The sequence below is a fragment of the Ciconia boyciana genome, chromosome 4, assembly GCF_034638445.1.
Source record: "Ciconia boyciana chromosome 4, ASM3463844v1, whole genome shotgun sequence".
NCBI classification, from domain to species: domain Eukaryota; kingdom Metazoa; phylum Chordata; class Aves; order Ciconiiformes; family Ciconiidae; genus Ciconia; species Ciconia boyciana.
The window spans coordinates 48831437-48856343 of NC_132937.1; the positions used below are offsets into that span (position 1 = coordinate 48831437).

General features: G+C 36.6%; 1 protein-coding gene across 5 annotated transcripts in view; it reads left to right on the forward strand.

Moving 5' to 3' along the window:
* KDM4C (lysine demethylase 4C) overlaps positions 1–24907 on the forward strand; it is a 275362-nt gene that overhangs the window by 220937 nt on the left and 29518 nt on the right. For 4 of the 5 annotated variants that reach the window (XR_012042211.1, XM_072859870.1, XM_072859871.1 and 1 more), the window contains one exon: positions 23828–24013. Coding sequence is in view for 3 of the 5 variants with exons in the window: in XM_072859870.1 (XP_072715971.1) it covers positions 23828–24013 (186 nt within the window). In the remaining 2 variants the exon portion in view is untranslated. Of the gene's footprint in view, positions 1–23827; positions 24014–24907 lie in introns of those variants that run through there. The other variant, XR_012042210.1, reaches the window with a different exon arrangement.

The following is a 24907-nucleotide window of genomic DNA, read 5'->3' on the forward strand; positions in this document are numbered from 1 at the left end:
TGCACTACATTTTGTTTATTTCAATATCAGGTTTTTGGTTTAGCAATGATAATAAAATGACTAAAAATTATCAGTAAAAAAACCTGAAAGGCTGTAATTCACTTTTGTAGTTCAGCTAACACTGTGATACAGTGTTAATACAATATTATGTTTAATGTACACTATAAAAAATTCAGTAGACATGTTGCTCTATTAGAGAAAAAAGGCTATTTTAGACTCTCAAATGTCTGTTGCTTATATCTTTAGGCCATCATGGCTACATGTTTTGGGTGTAGGTATCAAGATTTTGATAGTGGGGTGGGCTGCAGTGGAACTCCGTGAGAAGAGGCCAGGGTCTGCCCTGTGTGGGACACAGCTGGGTCCAGCCTGCTCCACTGGACCCACCACAGGACACAGCTGTGCCCATCAGCCAGGCTGATGGTGCCTCTGGGAAAACAGATTTGGGAAAGGGGAAAAAACAATGCACAGCAGCTGTGAGAGAGAGGAGAGAAAAAAAGAAAAGTGTGAGAAACAAGACTGCAGACACCAAGGTCGAAGAAGGAGGAGGGGGCGGAGGTGCTCCAGGTGCCAGAGCAGAGGTTCCCCTGCAGCCTGTGGAGAAAACCATGGTGAAGCAGGTTGTCCTCCTGCAGTCCATGGAGAACCACATCAGAGCAGATATCCACACTGCATCCCATGGAGGACCCCATGCCAGAGTAGGTGGATATGGCCTAAGGAAGCTGCAGCTCATGGAGAGGCCATGCAGGAGCAAGGCTTCTGCAGGAACTGCTGCCTATGCAGAGGAGCCCGCCGTGGAGCAGGTTTTCTGGCAGGAACTGCAGCCCATGGGGGACCCATGGTGGAGCAGTCTCTTTCTGAAGAAAAAGGAAAAGAGGAGGGCTTTTCATGAAGCCTATGGAGAGGACAGCCCTCACTGTAGCAGTTCTGAAAGATTGTATCCCATGGGAGAGACCCCATGCTGTAGCAGAGGAAAAGTGTGAGGAGGAAGGAGTGGCAGAGAGGAGCTGTTATGGATTGACCTCAACACCCCTGTGTTGAGGGTTCCCTGTCCCCCTGTACTGCTTGGTGGGCGAGAGAAGGTAGTGGAGTCAGGAATGAAGGAGTAAAGTTGAGCCTGGGAAGAAGAGGGGCACTGGGGGGAGGTGTTTTTAGTTTTGTCTTTGTTTCTGAGCATCGTACTCTATTTTTAATTGGCAATAAATGAAATTAATTTTCCCCAAGTGAAGTCTGTTTTGCCCATGACGGTAACTGGTGAATGATTTCCCTGTCTTTACCTTGACCCACAAGCTTTTCCATCTTATTTTCTTCCCTGTCCTTTTAAGGAGGTGGGACGAGAGAGTGGCTGGGTGGGCATCTGCCAGCCAGCCAAAGTCAACCCACCACACTGCAACAATGTACCTCCTGTAGTCACCATGAATTATTTAAGGTAGCAGTAAACTGCCATGCACATTCTGTGAGAAGGGAGTTTTCAAAACATAAATTCAGCAGTAAATTGATTGTTCAGGTCTATGTTTTGAAATTGGAAGATCAGATTCTTGGCTTGCCTACCTGCTTCCTGTGACTTTCTTTTGTCTCACATTTCTTTCACTGTCTTGGAAGCTGGTATCATTATGCTATTTTGTATCTTCAGACTGAATGCAAAGCTAAAGATAAAGCATTATTACAATTCATTACTTCATATATATCCATCTATGCATAAATTATGATTATTATTCTAATAAATGGAGATGGCTGTTTGCAAACATTTCAGTTTTGCACAGTAGTTTTCCCAGATTCATAAGGTTCTTGCAATCCTTAAAATTCCACCCATAGAAAAAAAGGGAGAACCTTCTATGTGTAGCATAAAACATTTGGTAACAAAACAATAAAAAAAATACAGAGATCAGACAAGCTAGTCTGAAGGAGAACCTCACAAAAGATGTATGGACATCAGTTCCTCAGCACTGACTATACTGCTCTACAGTTCAGCTCCTATTGCCTCTTACTGCTTTGCTATCATTAATAATGGTCACAGAACTGTGTTTCACACTTCATTATTACAGTGCAGTCTGTGGAATTTCCTTATTTGTACAGTGTTATAATTTTTACGTAATTGTTAATTGTTTATATTTGTAAAGAAAACAGAATAGAAGGAAAACAAGCAGTAAAAGAATAGTATCAAGAAGGAAAGAACATACCATGGGTAAAACATAGAACAGATATCAATATTGGTGTTACTGAAAATACTGACACTACTCACAGAGCGTTCACCTTCAAAATGCTACACAAAATATACCTTGTAACACTCTACCCTGTGAGCATTACCAAAATTATTCTGAAAATGTTATTTTGAATGAATTTTTTTACTAACAATTTGGTCTTGCTTCAGTTAGGAATAACCTTTTTAAATGTTCACCTCAAGAGAGATCAGATTCTTAGCTTGCAGGCCTCTTCAGGATGAGCATACCAGACATGCACACCCTGGAAGCTCAAAATATCAAAAAGCTAGATGGATGTGAACTAAGTACACTGCTAAAAGACCTTTGTCAGAATCACATTTCCTGTACAGAATTTAAAAGGCTGGATGGGCACTAGCATTAGCCCATCATTAGGAATTCCAGATATTGAAGAATGGAGTCTAGATGTTTTCTATGAAAGGCTTAGCTGCCATGTCCTGGGGGGGGATGCATAAAGCACAATTACTCATTTAAACTTCTATGAATTTCTTATGCTTTTGCTATTACAGCACAAACAAGGACTCCAGCAAAAATGACACAAGTGCAGCAGGAAACTTCATGCCATAGAGCCAGAAAAGTCTTGCAGAACCAAGTTAAAATTACCTGCATCCCACAATGCAGACATTCACAGCTGGATCGTGGAGTGCACAAGTTCCTAGTCAATTCCTGAATATATGGCATAATAATCACTCTGAATGTTGCCTGTCCATGTTTTTATAGCATTTTAAAGATGAATGCTTTCAATACTGAACTTCAGTTACTCAATTTCAATATTTCTTTTTCATTATTTTCAATAGCACCAGTATTGATATGTTCTGTTTTTTTCCATGGCACCTTTTTGTTTTCTTGCCTTTTTTTCCTTCTGTTCTGTTTCTTTATTTGTTGATGTCTTCCATTCACCCTATATTGCATTTATTCTACTTGCACAGTCTCATATCTTCTTGTCTCTTCTCTTTCAAGAGTTGCCCAGTCCCTATTTCTTTATGCAGGTAGTACAAATGTACTAGCTAATATCTGTAACAGCCCCGGCCTTTGAAACAATAGCATTTAGCACTTCAGAGATCATGAACCCCTTTATATATGGTTTATATTCCATTCACACACTTACTGAATTTTCATTGTGCTGCTGTTCCTAACAGTTGCCAATGAGCTTTTTTTTCAAAACTGTCCATAGTGAAATGCTTCCTTTATTTTAAGAAGCTTTTGAATTTCATACTTGTGGTGAGAAAATAAAAAAGTAGATTGGTTTTTCAAGCCATCAAATACAGCTGTCCTTTAAAAAGAGATTATAAATATTGATGGATAAATTTTGCTTTTGTTCATTATCACAATGTTATTGAAAATATAGCTCTCTCTTAGCTGTGTTACAGTGTGTTAATTAGGGACTTGGGCGTGAAGTCAAAATCACTAGTAATAAAATCTACCTCATTTAATAAGTCTGAGATCTCTTAAGCCACATGGATTTCATGTCCTATGAGGTGCTACATTAGCATGATTTTAGAATAGAATTAAGGTACTGTTTTTAAAGGTAGGAGTGTGAGAAAATACCATTGCATTTCTCTAAGAATTGTATGTCTATGTAAGTTAAATATATTTAATATGTTTTATAATGATAATGATAAAGCAAGAAAAATCCTCTGTTTTAGCCTATTGCACAAATTCTTCGGAACAGTTTTGCTAGTATCTGGCCATCTAAATATGAAAAATAAACTTAAGTTATGGGGGACACAATGGTGCAAAAGTCTGCTTTCCTCAAATTCACATTGCAAGTCAGTAGTATAGACTTCAAATCAATGAAGAACCAACGCTGCTTCTCAAACTGGAGCACATTCAAATAGGGGAGTAATTTGCATTATATCAGAGACCTGTTATGTCAATATCACCTTATGTTGCATTTAATACTTGATGCCTCTTGCAAATTATAACTTACAGTAGGTATATCTTCTCATTCATCTTTTGGAGGGAATAAAAAGAGAAGGGGAGGAATCAGTGTGGAAGCAGGAAGGGAGTTGTGCTGGAATAGCTTGTCATACGGTGGGAAATAAGATCTCTAGTCTCCCAGGGAAGACTAGAATAAGAGTATCCTAGCTCTAGTCCTGAAATCGAAGCTGAAGCAGCTGCCTCTAAAATAGAAGAATGAATATTACATTTGTTCAGGTTCAAGCCAATAACCCAACCAAAGCAGTCTATAAATTAGGACTTGGGTGTTGGCATCTATTTGTGATTATAAGTAGGGTCCAGTTGCCTCATTCTCAGACCTTTCTGCCCCAAGGTTTTTGTGGACTTTTCCATAACAGTATCTAGCTGCATCCTTGAAAGCAAATCTCCCTTCCCTGGGCTGGGTGTTATACTGCTATTATCTAATAATAGCAGAAGCAGAGGACTGAGCCCCACCTTCATAAGAAAGCTAGGGAAGTAAGTTTTGGCAGATGTTACTGCAGGGACGCATCCAGGATTCGCAGGCCTAATCTGCAGGAAACATCATAAAACTGAGAACTAGCCTCCCTGTAACATAAACACTTGAAGCTCCCTTCATGGTAGCAGCTAGAGTGTTCTCACCCCTGTGTCTCTTCTTTGGTGGCATGCTGGCTGCAGCGCTGTTGCTCCTCTGAGGAGCTAGTGTCCTGTACCAACCTCTGCTGACTCATCTCATCTTTTGGTGAGATGCAGTTTCTTGGCCCTTTCCCTTTCCTCCTCAGGTAGTGAACCCGAGGCAGGTGTTAACTTACCTTGTTCTGCTGTGTGCCTGCTTGCTGGTATACTTGCCACTGGGAGGAAATGCCCTAACCCTAGCAGATTTGAAGCATATGCAGCCTTCGAATGCAACTTAGAAACTCACTGTCTCAAGGTGGGGTGGGACAATGATTCCCTACCTAAGCCAGACCACCTTCCCTGTTCTTGCCTGGCCAAGCTAAACACTACACCAGATCAATATTTTCCCCTTATTGACACTCTCTCTGAGCAGTCCTGGAAAGAAAGCCTCTTTTTCTTCCAAGCACTGACCCGTGAATTGACACATCTCATTGTTTGTACCTGTATGACTATGTAGCTATTATGTATGTGGGCGGACTTGTTGGTTGCCACTGAATGCTATTTCTTTATCTTTGCAAAGCACAACTGGTTTTCTAAATTACTACTCATAATTGCTTTAGGTGTTAATTGCTTTTGCTGGAAATAATAGAATGTCGTGTTCTTCGCAAATAAATGGTGTATTCTTTCATTGTTGTATATCGTTCTAAGAGGAGTATGGAGGAATTATCTTGATCTCTGGGCTGAGGAACAGCACAAATTCATATTCCATAACTAGCAGTCTTGATGTATGCCTAAACACACTATAGAGACAGCAATTCTTCTAGAACAAAAGTAGAAATATGTGAAGTGTCCCTGTTAGGTATATCTCAGATAGCTACAGCCCAACTAACAGTAACAGCACTTAACACGTGATTGTGTAGGTGTAGTAAAACCCAACACAAACTTCATTTCTTTCTAATGAATCAAAAGATTTCGCAAAGTACTAAACACCTTTTGGGACACTTATATTCACTGACTTGGGTGTTGTGAGTTTTTTTCCTGTTCTTGGATATGCGAAAAAGAGCATGGCTGAACCTGAAGCAGACAGTTTTCTTTTCTAAAGCATTATACCACGTGCTACAGAAAAATCTTATCAAGGAGTAGGTTGTCCCAAGTTAAAACATTGCAGGCCTTACCTATTTACTCAGCTGTTAATGAACATTAAAAGTTTCTGAGGTGGATATCTGCACACCTGCCTTTTTAAATTGTTGGATCTAATTTTTAGATTTAATTTTATATTATAAAAACAATTCTGATTATTGGAAAAAAATGTGTTTAAGCTTCTATAAATAAAACGAGCCTTGAATTGTCACAGATTGTGTCTAAACCTGAGAACAGGTGCATCCTTCCAAACTCAGTGTCCAAGTGTGCTCTGCAGCTGCTTATCATCCGGGACAAAACTGGATGTGCAATGCCTCCCTTCTTCATTGCTTTTGGAAGGACCTGCACGAACATGGACTATAAGAAGACTTGTGACATCCTCTGTCCAGGCCCATTTACTAAATCATTGGGAAAACAGGGTCAAAGGTTAGTTGTCATGTGCTTTTTTTTCCCCCCAGAAATAGCTATACCATCCTTTGAAAATACGGCTATATTAATTAATTTCTATGATACAACATTCTGTTTGAGTAAGCTATGTCTGTCAATCAGTAAAGTCAGTCAGTTGCTCTCTGTGGAATAGAAAATTTACAGAATTTATATCTAGAAAAACTGACTGATTTACCAAATGTAAGAACTTTTTTATTCTTTTTTTTATTTTCAGTGGAGATTTACAGGGATGTTTCGTTAGTCAAAGTTTGAAAATGTTTTTCTAGTATGGTAAAAAAAAAGGCTATGAAATTTGCATTCATTAATGAAGACAACAAATTAAGAGACATATATGAAAACACATAATAGTTACTTAAAATATTCTCAGTCTTGCTAAAGCAAAAGCAGCATGTTCCTTTCATTTCAATATTCTGTTCAACGCATTCTGTTTTCACAAAAAGCTGTTTTGCTAGAAATTCACTGTGGCAGAAAACAGCATTATGCATTTGAGCAGATGCACTGGCTGACTGTGTTAAAGAAGGACACCTGGGGTCCTGCATTAGACTTGCAGAGAATATGGAAATATTGCAGATGAAAACAGATAGGTAGAAAGTAGGTGAGTGTGCATTTTCAGATTCTCTAATTAACAAACTTTTGGTGATATGAGTAGGTGGCTCTTTACATTCTTTTGAGTTACCGGTTAAAACGTAGAGGTTCTTTTTGTTTCAATGCACAGCTCTGTAGGGACCCCAAAACTGAATTTTTACTTTAGAGGTCTTCCTGAAGACCTCTGGGGTCTGTACTGCTGATAACAAGCATCAGTAAGGCATGTGACGTAGTTATCCATTTTTATCTGATAATTTTGATTTTATTTTTCAAAATCTTTTGCTTTGTCCAAGCTTAAAGCACAGGTCAAGTTATTCTTTAACATACTTATTGTCATATTAATAATCAGTTATCATATTGTTGTTTCTGCATATTGAAAATGACTTGAAAGTAATGGTTATGGTTGCTCTTATTTGAAGCTCCATACTTCAAACAAGCTTGTGGTGGTTTTCTGTGTGGATTTCTTTGTTTTAATCTTTTATCCTGCTGTGTGATTTAAAGCAAACACTGTGGCAAAATCAAGTGTTTCAGATTATACATGCTGATTACATCATGGTCTGAATAATTTGCCTTACAAACTCATAATAAGTTATTAGTGCTAAGGCAGTGTCAGTATGAACAAAAGAAACCTCATGAGATCTTAGCAGTGAAATAATATATATTGTGGTTGACACTCTGCCCTGATGAAGATCTTTTTGTTGTGCCAAACTCAAGTGTCCTGGGTCAGGTTTCAGATGTGTTGGGTTAATTCCTTGAAAAGCTTGTATTGGAAAAGTCAGGAGGCAATGCAGATGCACAAAGTCATGTTTCAAGACTCACAGTTCACATGCCTGCTCTAACACTTGCCAGACTGCTAAAGGGCAGCTGCTGCTTTGTTGCTTGTTGTAACATCCAGGCAGCGTACCTGTGCCGTGTACTTTGGCTGGGATGGAGCCAGTAAGCAACTAAGAACTATCCAAGTTGCATTCAGGGACCTCTCTTCAGCCTACTGTATCTTCCAAAAGTATTTGGTAAAACATATGTCTTTTCTTGAACAAATCCTCTTCTCCTACCAAGTGACCACTCTGATTCCACTGCAGTAAATGTGCATGAGTGCTAAACTAAGTATGAAGACTTTCTTCATATTGAATGAAAACTTAGTGGTATGTAATTCATTGCACTTCCTTCCTCATGCAGCCTGGAAAAATAAGAGGATAAGTACCCCAAAATCAATAGTGTTGATTACTTCTGTTTTTTGCAGTGAGAAAGTCTTCTGTCTTAATTTCTGCTATAAAAATTATATACAGTTGTACTGGATGTATTTGCTACATGTTAGTTTTTCCTCATGTTTGCTGAATTGAAAAATCAGCAAAAATTAATGTGGAGAAATAATACCTAATCATGGAAAAGCAGTATCATTTGTCTCCAGCATACAGCAAGGAACAGAAATAATGCCCAGCCAATGCGTGATGAACCGTATTTATTCTAAACTTGGAATTTCTACAGTATTCAAATTTAAATGGCTTTAGTCAGAGCACTGAAACACATACTGTCTTCTTTTCACTAATAGGAACCACAGTAATCTCTTTATTACACCTTTTAAGTCTCTGTCCTTGGTCTGCTGGTAGTTAATACTGCAAAATCCACACAGCATGGGAAGACTATTAGACTTATGAACTAACTTGACCATGCATAGAAATTACCTAAACACTGAGAACAGACTTTATTAAATTAAACATACATAACACAATAAGCATAAATAAACACAGAGCATACATATCCCCTCCCCGCCCAATATTTTCTAACTACCGACTGTTTCTTGTACCAAACAGGCTTTTATTGGTTGCTTTTGGTTACATTGAAAGAATCACATATTTTGAATTAAAAAGCTCCTAGAGATGCTCTACTTAGGTCTTCAATTTTTTTTCAACCCATACTTGTGAGGTTTTTGTGTCTCTGACAAATTGTGTCTCTGCAGAGGTCATTAAGTCAAAAGAAGATGATTACTAGTTTTCCTCATACTGCTGTTGGTAGTTGGTGGAAAAGTAATGGTCAAGAGAGGAATCTTCAATGAAAGCAAAGATCGTCTCAAGATTAAAAGGTGTTAGATCTGTGCTCATACCTAGAGTGAAACAGATACAGGTTGAGTTGACCTCAGTTAATGAGAACAGTAGATTACAGATAAAAATTAGCCAAGGAACATCTCTGGAAATTATCATAGCAAGCATCATGACCTGAAATGTGTTCTTTCAGAAGTATGTTGAAGAGAATGAAAGAAGGTAATGAGTCTCTGGAACTCATTTGCAAACCACTTTGTAAACTCCATCAGTTCAGTGTGCAAAGTGTACTGTAGTAAATATATGTAAGTAGCTTGTGAGAATGCACCTATTTCTTTTGTCCATTTTCAGTGCAATAAAACAAAACTAATCAAACTGATACAGACTAGTCTCACAAAGTCTCATAGAGTAGTTAATGATAGTTCATACAGTGTCATGATTTCTGGCAGTGGATATGCAGCGACAGCCATGGTAGTAGAGGTTTCCAAGAAGTCAACTGTTTTTGTGCAGTGCATCACCATGATCCCAGAATGCACTTTCTAGGAATCCACAAAAGTTTTCAGTGATTTTGTTCAAACGAGATTTTTGCCTGGTTGCTGATAGCTAAACCCATCACCACTTAGTTGTCATTCATTTTCAGCTGTAGATCACACAGTGCTTTATATCTGGTATCTCCAGGGCAAGAGGATGTAGAGGGAATTAACAAGAGTTTCCACTTTTACTGAGCATTTGCATCAAGGAACACAGGATTACTATTTTAGAGAATGAATGAAGATTAATAGAATAAAATTTGTAAAACTTTCACTTTAGGAGAAAATAATTTTCCTTTTTATTGTTTATGTTCTTAGCCTTTTTCTTACTTACTGATAAATATCTCTGAGAACTTAGTGTGATCTTCCAATATCTGTTTCTCCAGGCAAACTTCCTCAAAGCTTAAAAACTGGTTGTTAACCATAAGTAAAAAATGAGTAAAGTAATGAAATAAAATGAGCAAAGTAAAAAAATGGGTATTTCTGAGTGAAGCGGTGAAAGCAATAAAACATATTATTTTAATCCTAAATATAACAAAGATTCTGTGACCTTTCCCTTTTTCAGCTTCTTTCCTTTGTTCTGCTAGAAATAGTTCTGTAAAAAGTTAAAACCCAACTGTTTTAAAGTGCAATTTACTAATGAGGCTTCCTCACCATTGAAGCTGCTATTTGTAATGAGGTTATAAATGAAAGTTGAACCATCCTTATGGAAATTTATGTCTAACCCATCAGTGTGGGGTAGCTTGACTATAGTCTTGACTGATTGACAGGAATTCCCAGGAATCAGAGAGGCTCTCTTCACTTCTGCTTCCAGTGACTTTTTGTCTTTTCTGGGGGACACAGATGCTCAGTGTTGCCTCCTATGTGATCTCTGGCTGGGGTGAGCTCTCTCAGAAAGGGACGGGATGCTGTCCTAAGGGTGCTGAGCCAAGTACACTGTATAAGAGGATTTGTACCGTCTGCCCCCACTAGACAGAAATTGCAGGGGTTTATTAGTTTAATGTAGCAAAGACGTGCAAATAAGTATATTAATGATTCAGAGTTACCCAGAAAGCTTGGATATCATGAGCGCCTCCATATCACCATATTAGCTGTACTGTACTGTGAGACTTCAGAGATCCCAATACCCGTGTCATTCTTTCTCTGGTGCTGAAACACTATGTTGTGTATAGCAAATGGACAATGTATGAGGTGGGGGAATCTTTTATGTGCAATCTCAGTTCCTGCATAAGCATTTAGAAATTTTTAGAGATCATGCATAGATCTACTGGGTCATTAAAAGAGTATTTAGGACCTAAAACAACTAAATTATGCTTTGAAATATTATACTTGTCTGCTCCAATAAATTATCAAGATGCTTAGACATATGAATGACACCTTCAAATCAGTGTCAGAAGTTCAAGTCAGATGGTAGTTTAATAAATGGTTTAATTGAATTCTGGACAAGTTTTGAAAAATCTTTTCTATGACAGACAAGTTCTCAATATCACCATTACTTGGCAGTGCTATATTAGCAAATTGTTGTTATATTTCTTTCTGGAAATATCAGCTGTGGCCTTTTATATGACATGTCTTTAGATTGAGAGGTGTAATTCCTTCCTTCACCTGACTTTTATAATGTATTATGCCATTAAGACACAATGAAGCATCTTTTAATGGTCCATTAACACAAGAGTTGGATGCACTGTGTGGAGAGAAAGAATATCTTCCAGAAGTCTAACTAGTCAAAAAGAAATTTTGAAAATCGGTATCAAAAGTCAAACTATATGCTAGGTGTTCTTCCTGTTCTGTGACTTTTTAAATATTGGGCTTTTGTACTTTTCTACATATTGTTGCTGATACAGTGTTTGGTAGGGAACTTTAAAAAATTGCCTTTAAAATTAAAGATGTAGTTAGCAGCTTATTTCCCTGTGAATGAGTCCCACATTAAAGAAAAGGTTAGTGATACAAAAATAGAAGAAAAGAAGCTCTCAAAATTATAGCATGGACAACTGGGCCCATGGGCCCATAGGTCAAAGCTTCATAATTTAATGAAGTTCTGTTTACAGTGAGAAATGATGCTTTTTGGGAAAGAAAAGTATGCAGCCAGATGGCAGAGATGCTCAAAATGGTATTTTAAAATTGACCAAAATAGTTTGCATGCTAAATGGGTCCACTTAGACCAAATAGATGGGTTAGTCCACACACTGGAAAGGTAAAATAGACTTTTAAAAATTCTATTTTTGTAGTATGTTTTTATTGGATTGGGCATCACAGTGGAAGAAAGTACAGCTTGCTGTTCAATAGCAGTCCTTGCCAAATACTAACACTAAACAAATCAATTACATGTCCATCAAGGATGTGAAGCATTTCCCAAAGCGGGAAATTAGAAGGTGAAAAATGTCAAAGACAAAGATGTAAGGAAAAGTCTAACGTTCTTCAAGCCTAATCACTGTGCCTGAAAAGCTGGGTAAAGAGGAAGACATACTGAATAAATTAAAAATAGAACAATTAAACATATATATTTCCATATGAAGCAAAATCTGACTTGTGTACAGGAAAGAGCTGTACAAAACATAATCAAATGCTATCCATAGGTTGTAGTTCTGTTGAAAATAACTGACACACGTTTCTTTTTATTCAGATTCTCTTTGAACTACATTGTTTCACTTTTCCATTTGCTTTTAGAATAATATCTTACATTCCAATAAGTAAATAGGATTCAAAGCCTCTCTATTTATGGAATTAGAACTGATACTGCAGAAACAATCAGTAATTACTGACCTTTGTAATGTTTGCTTTCTATTCTGATAGAAAATAATTCCATGTTGTTGTGTAAATTTCCATACACTCCGTGATTTGTGGCAAGATTCCCATGTATGCTTCTGAGAGAAATTTGATGTGTACATGTCAGGTATATTTGGTCCTCATATGAGTTTCGTACAGTCCTAAGCTGCCTTTCTAGGTGTAGCCATAGAGTGATCTAAGTTCAAAGCAGGAGGAAGAAACCTATCTCTGTTTTTCTCTATCTTTGTCAGAATCGTATTCTTAGGAGCCATTGGAATCTCAGGAACAAAATTAGTCGTCTCACTTGCAGTACATTACTCTGTCCTTTGAGCCATCTCCCTTGCTATATCTTGGGCTCCAATAACATCCATGGCAATAAGGCACTCTGCATTAACTAAATACTTAATCTATTGTATTCTTCATCTTGGATGTGTATGGCATAATTTCTGAGGTATGTGAGGGGAATTATGCCTCATGTTTGAAAAATATCTATAATCTGAGTCCTTAGGACAAAACAATTTAAATCTGCATGTGTTTAATGCAGTAATAAAAACCAGTGTTTATTTTCTGAAAACTATAAAGATAAAATCAAAACCAGTTAAAAACATCTGCTAGTTTAGCAAGTGTTGGGGTGTATGTTTTCTAATGAACAAAAAATGAGTTGAGTGTGAAATTTAGCTTAACTGGTAATAATTTATGTAAAAAGGTGCTGGTTTTCCTCTTTCCTAAACTTTCCTCCCCTTTCCCTCCCATTCCTCCTTTCCCATCTTCCCCCTCCCCCCTTTTTCCCACTTTTACCCCCCTCTTCTCTTTTTTCTTCCTTTTCTCCCCTTTTTTACCCGCCTTTACCCCCGCCTTTTCCCCTTCTCCTCTTCCCCACGTTTCTCTCTCTCTCCCCCTCTGCTTTTTCTATAAACATGAAAAATTCTCAGTCTCTTCCCATGTCTGAGCAAGATAAATGAACTAATTTAAAATATTTTCCATGCCTCATCTGTCCACTCCACAAGCTGTCAATGAGCTTGGATTGGGAGCTTTCATGCCAATAGTCCACAGTGAGCAGTTGTATTATTTTGAAATAAGAATGTTGTTTCCATGGCAAACTTGGAACGCTTTGCAACTGTGCTGACATCCACATACTTTTGGGTTTATGCAAGAAAGATGATACTTTATGAGATTTTTTTAAGCAAAAGGTCATTTGCCTACCTGCCCAAGATAAAGCCATCATATCGTTCTTTTATTTTTTTTATCTTTTGAGGGAAAGCAACAGGAAAAAATAAAAGATGGAGAAAAAAACAACTCATTTTAAAGACGTTATAATTTCAATTTTTGCTTCTGCATTTTTGCCAACAACCATTTTAACCAGTAAATATATTAATAGCTAATATGTTTCAATTTAGAGGGAGCAATGGTTTGGCAAATTTTTGTAATGGTTAACTACTCTGAGACGCTGCTGACCCTCTTCTACAGTGGGATCAGATTATTCTAAATATTTACTTAGTGAAGTTAGTACAGGACTTAGAAATGAGGGAAACATTTATAAATAACTTACTGTTTCTGAGATATGACAAACTGATTAATTTTAGATTGTGGAATTTTTTAAACTTCTTATACCTAATACATTTTAATATGTCTTAAAGAATGTCATAACTTTTCTGTACTGCCTTATCAATTTTGCCTGTTGAAACGACACTACTTTCTGGTTAGGTATAATGTTAACATGAACTCTGCTGAAAAATAGATTTTAGCTTTTGGCTGAAAGCTTCAAAAATAATCTTTTCTTTGTAAGCTATGCAGTATCCCAAGCTTTTCAGAACTGAAAAAAACTTTCTGTGATGCAGAACATGTTTAAATTCTGTGTGCCTTAACCCCTTCCTAAAACAATAAAAGAACCCCCAAACAACCAAAAAAACAACCCTAAAACAAACAAAAAATACCCCATACCCCTCCCCCTGGAATGGCCCCTCCAGTTTTGATTTACACAGTTGTTTATATGCTATTGTTAACACCTGGAAATAGCATGACTCACATTTGCTCAATTTACTGTAGGGTGCCAGGTAGTTCCTGGCCAGTGGCATAACCACACTAAATGGTTTTACTTATTCTTCTTTTCTAATAGTGTATTCTGTCCACAATAGCTTCCCTTCAACAGAGGACAACTTGACAAGTAGCTGTGTCCTCATTCAGTGTACTCCACAAGCAAAATATTTTCCTTCCCAGAGGCAAAGTGAATTCACCTACATAATTGGCCATGACCCCTTCTTGCCCAGAGGACATATACTGAAGTCCATTCCCATTTTCTAATCTTTTAAGACACAAAGCAGCACATTACTGTCATACTAGTAAATAGATGAAATTTTGATATGTGTGCTTGTATTGTTGTCAGAGGTTTCTGTTTGAGCTTGACAAGATTCTTGTTTCTAAACATTTGAACATGCATGTCTTAAATCCTAGAATCATAGAATGGTTTGGGTTGGAAGGGACCTTAAAGATCATCTAGTTCCAACCCACTGCCATGGGCAGGGACACCTTCCACTAGACCAGGTTGCTCAAAGCCTCATACAATTTATTGTCTCTTTAGTAATTTTGTTTTCTTTGGGGGTGGGTGTAGAAATACCTTTTTAGTTTATTGGTATCACCTTACCGACTAGCCATTCTCAGAAGGATAGAATTTATTAGATAAGAGATGGTAGTACCTTTATTTTGATAAAGACTGTCTTTGCATTTTTTCATTTCAGTAAATTGCTTGCAGGATATTGCTAAGAATATAATCCTTTCAATGCTGCATCTCAATGTTCTAATTTTAACTGCTCTCTTATTAAAATGTTAAATTCTCTCTGTGTGTTTTTATGTATTCATATGAAGTATTAGAAAGCAATTATTATAAAATAAACTACACAGAAACAGTGATCTTCTCTGTACTAAGTATAAATAATGATATTACTTTTCAGAGCAGTGCTTTGCATTAAATGACAACTCATGAAGGAGTGGAGCCTGAAATGGTCATGCAGTCTCTTAAAGTTCTCCATTCATTGTCTGTTAAGGACTTTTCTGAGTTAGCAATTTCTAGATGTCTTCTCTAACTACTTTGTGTAGTCATGTTTAGTTGGGGATCTGTCTCTTTTGAAATCTGAATACAAAGTCTGGCACTAGAATTTATCTTGATTGGCTTTGCAGAAAAGGACCTGGGGATCACGATGGTGGACTTAAACATGAATCAGCAGTATGCCCTTGCAGCAAAGAGGGCCAACTGCATCCTGGGCTTGATTTGTAAGTCTGTACCCAGCAGGTTCAGGGAACTGATCCATCCTTCCCTTTTATTTGGCATTTGTAAGACTGCACTTGGTCTCCCCATTATTGACATATGGGAGCAAGTCCAATGAAAGGCCACTGAGATGGTCAGGGCTGGAGCACAGGATGTATGTGGAGAGACTGAAGAAACTGGGTGTGTTTTAGAACATGGTAAATTCCAGTGTTGTGTAAAGAAAGGGTTTTCTTACTATGAAAGCTGGTGGTCAAACACTTGAACAGGTGTCCAGCAAAGCTGAGGGATCTTTGTCCTTGGAGATGTTCAAAACTCAGCTGGACAGGCCTTGTGGAACCTGATTTAGGTCTGCTGTGGCAAAGTGTTGGACTACATGACCTCTGGAGGTCCCCTCCAACCTCCATTATTCTTTGGCACTATGGAAATAGTTTAGTTCTCATTTTGCACAGTTGTTTTGTCTCTGCCCTATGTACTTGGGTTAAGAAATATGTGGTTGTGACTGGATGACTGGAGTGCAGAAAAGAATCTGAAGATGATCATTGCCTTTAATTTCTAGTAATGCCTATAGGAATCGGCTGGAAAGAGTGCAGTTATAATATAATACTGGGACCCTTAACCACCATATCTGGTGGAGGCAGCAGCAGTGAGGCAGTGAATTGATGCCTCATCACCTTTTCAGCCTAAGTGGCCTTTCACAGCTTGTCAGGTATTTTAGCCTTTATGTAAATGGAAAATCTATTCAAACTGGTCTACGCAAATCCAAAGCAAAGTTTTAATAAAAATGCTTTCTTCCTGGAGAACAAAGAAAAGGAGATTCTTTCCAACCTCCCATATTTATCTTCCTGGAATTTTGCCCTTCCAATACTAGTAACAACCATTTCTTCTTGTTCATTTCAGGATGCCTGAAAGGTGCACTGAATACAGGCACAATGATTCTGTAAAATTACACTTTTTAAGGCTGTGTGTTTAATTGTTTATATGGTACAATATAGAAGTTAAAAGGTGAAAATTATGAGGAAAAAACCAAAAGAAGACATGCAACATTTCGAAGCTACAGAGGAAGAAGCATTGTCTGGCATAAAGATTCATTTTGTCCTGTAATAAAAAAGCATTTGAAAAAGTATCTATGAATACATGAAAGCTAGAGTTAAGCTAAAATCACAAGAGTCTCCTTATAAAGTGAAGGCTCACAGTCACATATTAATATTTCAGAAAGGGGGTAGATATGAAGTGGGCAAAAGAAGAGTTAGGATGACTAAATTCTCAGAGTGTCACCAGCGTATATGAATCTGGAAGGAAGTGATGGGGTATTCTTGTGTTCAATGACTATGTGCTAGCAGCATATTCATTATATATGTAGTGATTCTTCTTTTTAAAGGAAGTGTTCGTGATTGAATGTTTTCCTTTTAGCATTTATTGATAATAAGACTTTGAGGAGATAATAGAGATATGGGTATATGGTATTTTTATCAGTAGATCTCTAGGGTAGGATTATAGACCTCTCAAGTACTTTCTGGGTATCTCTGACAGCATAGAACACTGATGGTACTGCTGTAGCCTGAAAAAAGAGTAGGGACTTAACTGCAGTGCTTGGTGTTGAAATCTAATTACAAATATTGAGGACTTCAAGAATACTGAAAATAAATACATAGCAGTTTACTTCCCTAGATATGTCGTAGTTGTAGGTATTGTGGTGGTGAGTACCACTGTACAGGCAACAGTTGGAGCTCTAACAAGGTCTTTTATTTCTTCCTTTTTGCCTCATAACACTCACCTTTTACCAGTTAAGGAGATTACATTGCATATCACAGGAACATAAACCTTTTCAGGCACTTTCTAAAATAAGAACTTCTTCACCAAGTGTTTTGTTTTCTTTGATTGTTTTTCTCTTTTAACCTGCAATGTAAGGACTCTTTCATTACAATCACACAATCTGTGCTTCAGAAGAGCTAAGGTTTTATTTAACTCTACACTGTATGTTTGTCTTTCCTTTCCTATGAATTAAAAAGCTATTGGTACCTAGCAGTTTAACTGAAATAGTAGATGTATACTGTATTTATACATCATTTTGGCAAGTCCTGATAATATTTTATCAGCTCTTAAAATTATATATTAAAACAATATCTATATTTGGTGCCATTTCAAGATCTTTTCATGTTTAATTCAAAATTAAACAACATGGCTTGCAAGTTCACTCATTGAGAGTAGACCCAAAGCTACATTATTTCTGAGTTATTAGAAAATAAGATTACCATTTCTCTTTGCTACTGATGTGTTAAGTGTTATGTCTATTTCTTTGCTGGAATATATGACTAACAGAATTTCACCTACATCTAGATAATGTCTGCCATCTTTAATTTGCCATAGTCCCATGCTATAGGCAGACTTACTGAGTAGTAGGAAATTACAAATAATTTTCTACAAGCATTGGGGTTTTTCCCCCCGTGAGGTACTGGTTGTTATGTTTGAAATACCAGAGGGATGCAAAACAGTCTCTTGATACTTTATCTAACAACATTCTTAGTTAATTTTATGTAATTGCCTAACATGCTAAACAAAAAGTGGAATAGATGATCTAAGAAACTCTTTTTCTTCACATGTTCTGATTCTAAGCTCTGTCAGTTTCATAGCTGAAATATTCAGCTTGGTTTAGATTAATCAGGAATAAAAGGAAACATAAAATGAAAAAAAGTAATGAGCTTGTTTCCATAGAAACACACTATGCTCTCTGCCAAAATTAAGTGCTGACTTTGTATTCTGAAAGATGGTTGTGCAGACGACATGTGCTCACTGATCTGCAGATAATGTGTCAAATGTCTTCGTCGTATGTATCTTCTGATTGCGTTGTGCATCATTAACAAATCTTTGTGCCAGTGCCTTGCTACCGACTCTTGCAGTATGACTAGACTGTAATCTTTTCTCACTTCTTATCCATGTTATGGCTTTGGATTGGAGAAAGAAAAGATTAGTTTCACTGTGCATTTATACTGTATGTCTCAAGTTATAACAGTTGATAAGCTGATGAAGCTCCTTCTGTCAATATTTTGTGTGAAATCTTTCCTCTGTTAAAATCTATGGGTATTTTACTATTGGTTACATTAGGATCAACGTTTCATATCTACAGTGTGATCATACACAACAGCAATATTGCTTGTCTGGTAATATAAATTCTGAAGCAAAGCAGATTCATTATGAAATGCAGAGGTGCTAAGCAGATCTTATAGGAAAAAAAAAAATTACCTGCGGTTTTTCATTAATTTCCTAAACTTACAATGGTGTCTCTGTCTTAGTGTTTATTTCCAATGATACCTAGAAGGCCAAAAATGCCAAATATATAAAAGAGGATGAGAATATACAATTCAGTTACTGACTAGTAGTTAATAACCATCTGCAGCAGTAGAGGCTCTCTTGAAATAGCTTGTTTTTGTAGAATTTAATGCCTTACTATAGTGACCTTCTTCGCATAAGTCATTCTTCTGGCCAAGGCATAGAAATACTTCTGTGAGAAATCAGTACTCCAAATTGTTTCCTAAAATCCAGCCCCAGCTTTCTGCTGCAACCTCAGCTTGTGCTTATTTTCATAAATCCTTGCATCAAAAAGCAGTGTTACTGTGTTTAATTCATGATCCTGTTCGGGACTGGAATTTTGTTTTGTAAATATTACTCTTTTTGAGGGAAGCAATATCAAATTCTTTATATAAGGATGCATAAAAATTATTATGAAAGCTATCAGTGGGCTTTCTTCTCCAAAATACTGGCATCCAGTTTCCTTAGACTCATTCTTTAAAATCAATTCTGTTTATATATTTGCAACCTATTAATATTAAAGAGCTATTCCATGATTATGAAATCTATTTGCAGCAGAATATTTTTCATCTGGGGGGCAAAAAGAGGTCATTTCACCATCTAGAAAATTGCAGTACATTGTTTTGTCCTATATTCCTAATCTCCAGTTATATAAACAATTTTATTTATTCGCCAATTCATTTTGCATCTGAATCTCTGATTAAGATTGATCCTCAGCTACTTCCCCCATTGTCTCTGCTTTGCACTAATATCTAGCAAGCATTAAGTCAAAATGACATTCTGTCTAGCTATCTAGGATGTTGAATTTGCTTTAGTTGGTAGGAACAGCTGTAGTTTCAGGCTACTGAAAAACTGTCAGTTGGGCATTGAATTAGCATGATTGTATTTCAGTAAATGTGTTCATAGTATGTCAAGCTTGTTAATTTCACAAGTAGCACACTTACATACCTAAAGATGAGGTTCGCCCAGACAGAGAGGTCTTTAGATTCTGTCCTCTACAGGAGTGGTTCAAGACTGGTTCCATTCTATACAATTCCTTCATTTTACAAACATACAAAACTCAGACTTCAGGCAAGGGTGGGAGTGAGAATGAAACCTCAGTCTTCACAACCTGTGATTCCCTCTCTTATAATTTTGATGCCTTTTTCCTTTGGTCACTTTCAGTGATTTTTTTTAATTATTATTTTATATTTATATCATCCTTTTTTTTTCATGTATCACCATAGTATCAAAAATAATATTAACATGGGAGAAAAAAAGGTGAAAAAGTTCATTTAAATTCATATGCTGTAAAGCCCCAAGTGAGAGTATGAGAAATACATTATTAGTTATAAGCTAGGGAGGGAAAGAATTGCCAGTATGGGTCAGACACAGCACAGTTCAATTTACTATTACAGCTAATATACAGCTTGGTATGTAGCTCAGCTAAGGTTCCAAAAGTCTATGCAAAGCATATTTTTATAGTTTGTTCTGCTTTTATTCTGTGTATTCTGATTTTATTAATCAAATATGGTAGATAAACTGTTTGACTTTTATTTTCAAAGATGAAGGAGCTTTTTCTCCTATCTCTGAATGGGGCCATGCTGCCTGATACAGTTATGCAAGCTGTGAATTTGCTTATACGCCTTTTATTTGTGCATATGTGTAGTTTTCAAAATTCATGCCTAAGTTTGAGACTCATTGTAAAGCTGAGGTACATCTGCATCATCCCTTTCAGTGTTGTACTGGTACAAAGGACACAGCATCTTACAAATAATAGGAAACATATTTCATTATTTGTCAACCTTGATTCTTTTCGTGCTTTCTGAAAGAAGAATGATTTTCAGAATTTTTCTGGTATGCCATAAGCACAGGGAGAAATAGGATTTTTTGTGTCCCGCATGTACAGTAACTTTTTTTTCTCCTGTTCATATCCATGATCTTAATCTTTTTGATACCTGAAGAGTATAAGAGTGTAGCACAAAATATTAATGTGTGTTTGGAGTTAGCTGATGTAACAACTACCTTCCTTATATTTGGCAGTGAGATGGATTCATCTCATGGTGAAAACACAGGAAGTATTTTTACTTTCTTCATGTGACTTGAAGTCTGCATTCACATAATTACATATGGCCAAGAAGTATTCCTTTTATATAAGAGCAAATGTGAAGTAATTTCACTTTTCATCAGTATTACAGTAATTTTACACCAGCATGGCAGAAATAAGAATACAGTCAATAGTAATTTGACAGCTTTTTTTAAAATTATTTTTTTCAGTACTTTCAAGTTGCAACTCTGAAAAGTACTGTGAGAAATAACTTTTCTTACAATATGTCAGGTTGTCTGATATGTTCTTATTAAGTTAACCTATGCTGGAAGAGAACAGAGAAATCGGTCTCTTTTATGGGAATGATGAAGTTTTGCTCTAATTTCTGTGGATTTGGCCATCCCATTTAATGTGTTACATTTTCAGTTTTCCTAATTGCACTTCCAGCTTCCCTTCCAGCATCTCTTACTGTCCTCATATTGCTTTTATTTTCCTCAGCTTTTCCACTTCTGAAAGGTGATAAGCCTTAAAATATTAAAATAGAACTATTGTACAACATATAGTTGTAAGTGCATCTTTTTGGGAAGCATTACTCATGTAATGTAATGTTTCAGATTTGTGCATCTCCCAAGTTTTCATGATACCTTAGTAAGATGCTGAAGAAACTTACAGCCACATTGTAATGTTTGCATATTTGCTGCCTTGCACAAGTGCAGCCAATAATTTAAGGGGATCAGCATTTCCTGCTGTAACATACTTCTTTCAGTTACTGCTAGTTTAGCTGCACTTTACTTTTTTATCCCTTTTCCCCATTCTCTACATTTTGTTTGAACTGTATTTTTGGAGTGTTTTAGTCAGAACATGCGGCCAGGTTTTTTTTTGTTTTTGTTTTTGTTTTTTTTAATACTCAGACGTGTTTCGTACTTCAGTCTTTCTTCTTTCGTTAAGCTGACTGGTGAATTTGTGTGTATATCTGCGTGAAAAAGCATTCAAAAGGAGCTGTGTATTTGCATGAACTCAGTGTCTAGACATTACACGTAATAGATTTCAATAGTATTTTCTTTCTGGAATTTCCATTTTACTTGGTTCTGAATATGTACATATAAAAAAATCCTTAAGCTCCCTTGAGAAACAGTTACTTGATCTATCTGAAAATTGTTTCATGCACATGACTACAAATGCACAATGAGATATCAGCATATCAGTGAAGTCTCTGGAACATTTCTTTTGATGGCGAAATCATCTTTACCTCTCACTAGTCTTTCAGACCTGATGCTGCTACAGCAGACTGAGCTGAGTTCTGGTCCTTTTAGTGAATGATAGGTAAAATTTTTAACTAAGTTCCAGATGCCAGATGCTACTCTTGTTTCTGCCTGTGCAAAGCCATGCAGGCTGTTGGCTTTCGGAGGGTGGATATGAAGGCAGAACTTGAAGAGTTTTTCACGTTCAGAATGATGCATGAACTAGAACCCTGCATGAGTTTGACAGGGCTAGCACTTGCAAAAAGCATTATTTCAGTCACAAACTGAGTGCTAGAAGTCATTGAAACTATGCAAGTGCTGAATTATACAATAAAATTTCTGCAGATTTTCTTCAGAATATGGAAATTAATGAACAATAGAACAAAATTCTCTGGTAACCTGGGAATAAGAATTTGATGTGAGTTAATTTGAAATGCTTTGAATTATTAACCATACAGTAAAAATAAATCAAAATTTTTCTTACTCGTTTTCTGAGCATAGGCAGACAAGAGGGCGTTTGACAAAATCAGTGACTAGAGAATTTAGAACAAATGGAAGTAATCACTATTCTGGCAGTGTTTTCAAATTATTGAATTCACTGTTTTGTGTCCTTAAATAAAATGTCTGTATTTTAGGATAGCTGAGATAATTTTATGATCATCAGTAACATTTGCAGTTTTGTTAGCCATGATGAGAGTTATCAGAGGAGAGTTCCCATGTGTGATATAACACAGTTGTCCATAGATGTTACTAAAGTAATTATTCTGTCTAGCGTGTTTGTTAATGTCTTTTGGTGGCAAGATACCAGTCGTCTTGTACTTTGTCTTTTTTAGTATGGTGGACCTTATTTCCCAGACTTAATTAACCTAGCTCATGTCCCTTCATTTGTTTCATATGGGCCACTTACTTACGTTACTTACAAAATAGTGACAATATTTTGATGTGGTCTCTATTTTGGCAAAAAGAAAAAAAGTGGTATGTCTTGACACTGGTAAAGTTGTTGAAATGTTTTAATATAAGAAGTGGGGAAATACAGCCTACTCAATCACCATTATATTAAATACACAGCCAATGAAAACCAGACTAGAAAAAATAAAAAGGGGCTTAGGAACAGCCTTCAGCTGTGGAATTATGCAAAGGCTTGAGATAAAGAAAACATTTCTAACCTTGAGGAGATTTATCCACTGTAACAGGTTATCTGAGGATGTTGTAGAAACTGTTTCATGAACATGTTAGATTAGCCATCTCCCAAAGACTGTCTAAGTATATATTTATTGCAGCTTCAAAGTAGGGGGCTCATTTAAATATGTGGAAGTCCCATCTAGCCCTACATTTCTGTGGGCCTATTCTCTTTATTTTCGAGTCATGCTGTTACTTTTTGCAGAATTATGTGCAGGTTTTTTGATTTACCCATTTTAGGAGGAGCAGGTTAATTTTCAGAGGAGTGTATGGAATTTTAAATTAAACTTTGAAATAGTTATCTTTATATCAGTTTTCTTACTAGAGCACCAGAACAGATTGTCTTCACATTAATGTCAAAAAGGCAAAAATGCTATATATTAATTATTATATTACTAAGTTACCTTGTAATTCATAAATGCTGGTTCTTTTGCCATGCCTATTGCAAGGTATAAAATGTAATCAGTGAAAAACAAATAACTTTTCAGTCCTTGAGATACTTGCAGAAGTTGGTGGAGTTGGGGTAGTATAGTAAATATTCTGTTTATTTTGCTTCTACAGAAATGTATCTTCTGCAGACAGAGAATTAAGAAAATCTCTGGTGCCTGCATTCAGTGTTCATATGGACGCTGCCCAGCCTCCTTCCATGTTACCTGTGCCCATGCTGCAGGCGTGCTGATGGAACCTGATGACTGGCCATATGTTGTCTACATCACATGTTTCAGGCACAAGATCAACCAAAATGCGGTAAGGAATTTGTTTTCTTATTTGTTAAAAAATGGAATTGCAGAATGAAAGTATGTTTCCAGAGAAAATGGAAGAAGGATCCATACTATGCTATAATAGCTCCATCTATCATATTTCCATACATAGCAAACTATTACATCTTGAAGATTTTTCCTTATGCCATTACCTGGGAGAAATGATACTTGATATGTCTAATGCATTTTTGCATTAGAGTCATTGTTGAATGTATTGTTTTGAGAGCCAGAACAAGTCTTTGAGTTCTCTCTTTTGTTAACCTGGAGCATATTACAAATACCCAGATCACAGTATCTTGCAAATACTCACAGATACTGTGAGATAAAGGATATGGTGTATATGTAAGTTCTTTGTTCTGCAGCCAAACAGTGTCTTGCAAATATCCAATTATAGTTATTCTGTCATCTGGCAAAGTAACCCTGGTATGTCATGAAAATTCATGTTATTACTGTGCCTTTTTTATTTCTAGCCTGTGCTGAGAAGGAACGTTTAATTTTAGATGAGACACCTGAAGAATTAGTTTAATGTCTTTTATTCAAATGAATTGTTACTATCTCAGTTAAGAGAGAACTCTTGCCATTTATCTTGGGCTTTTAAAACTGTATTTTGTTTCCTAGCAAACTAGAAGGACTTAACGTAGTCTTACTAAGGAAATAGCTTGGTAAGTTAGTCAAGTTGAGAATTTGCAAGTTGCAAACTTTTAATCTCCTTTATACATTAAAAGTGAAAGAAATAAACCCAGGTAATGTCTGTATAAGATATGTCTTTCTTTCAAGAGATTGTCAGTGAATCCTTGGTCTTAATGACAAGACTACTGAAGAGTAAGATTTTCTTTCTAGTGTAGTAAAATGTAATGCTCCCAACTAGAGTAATCAGTCC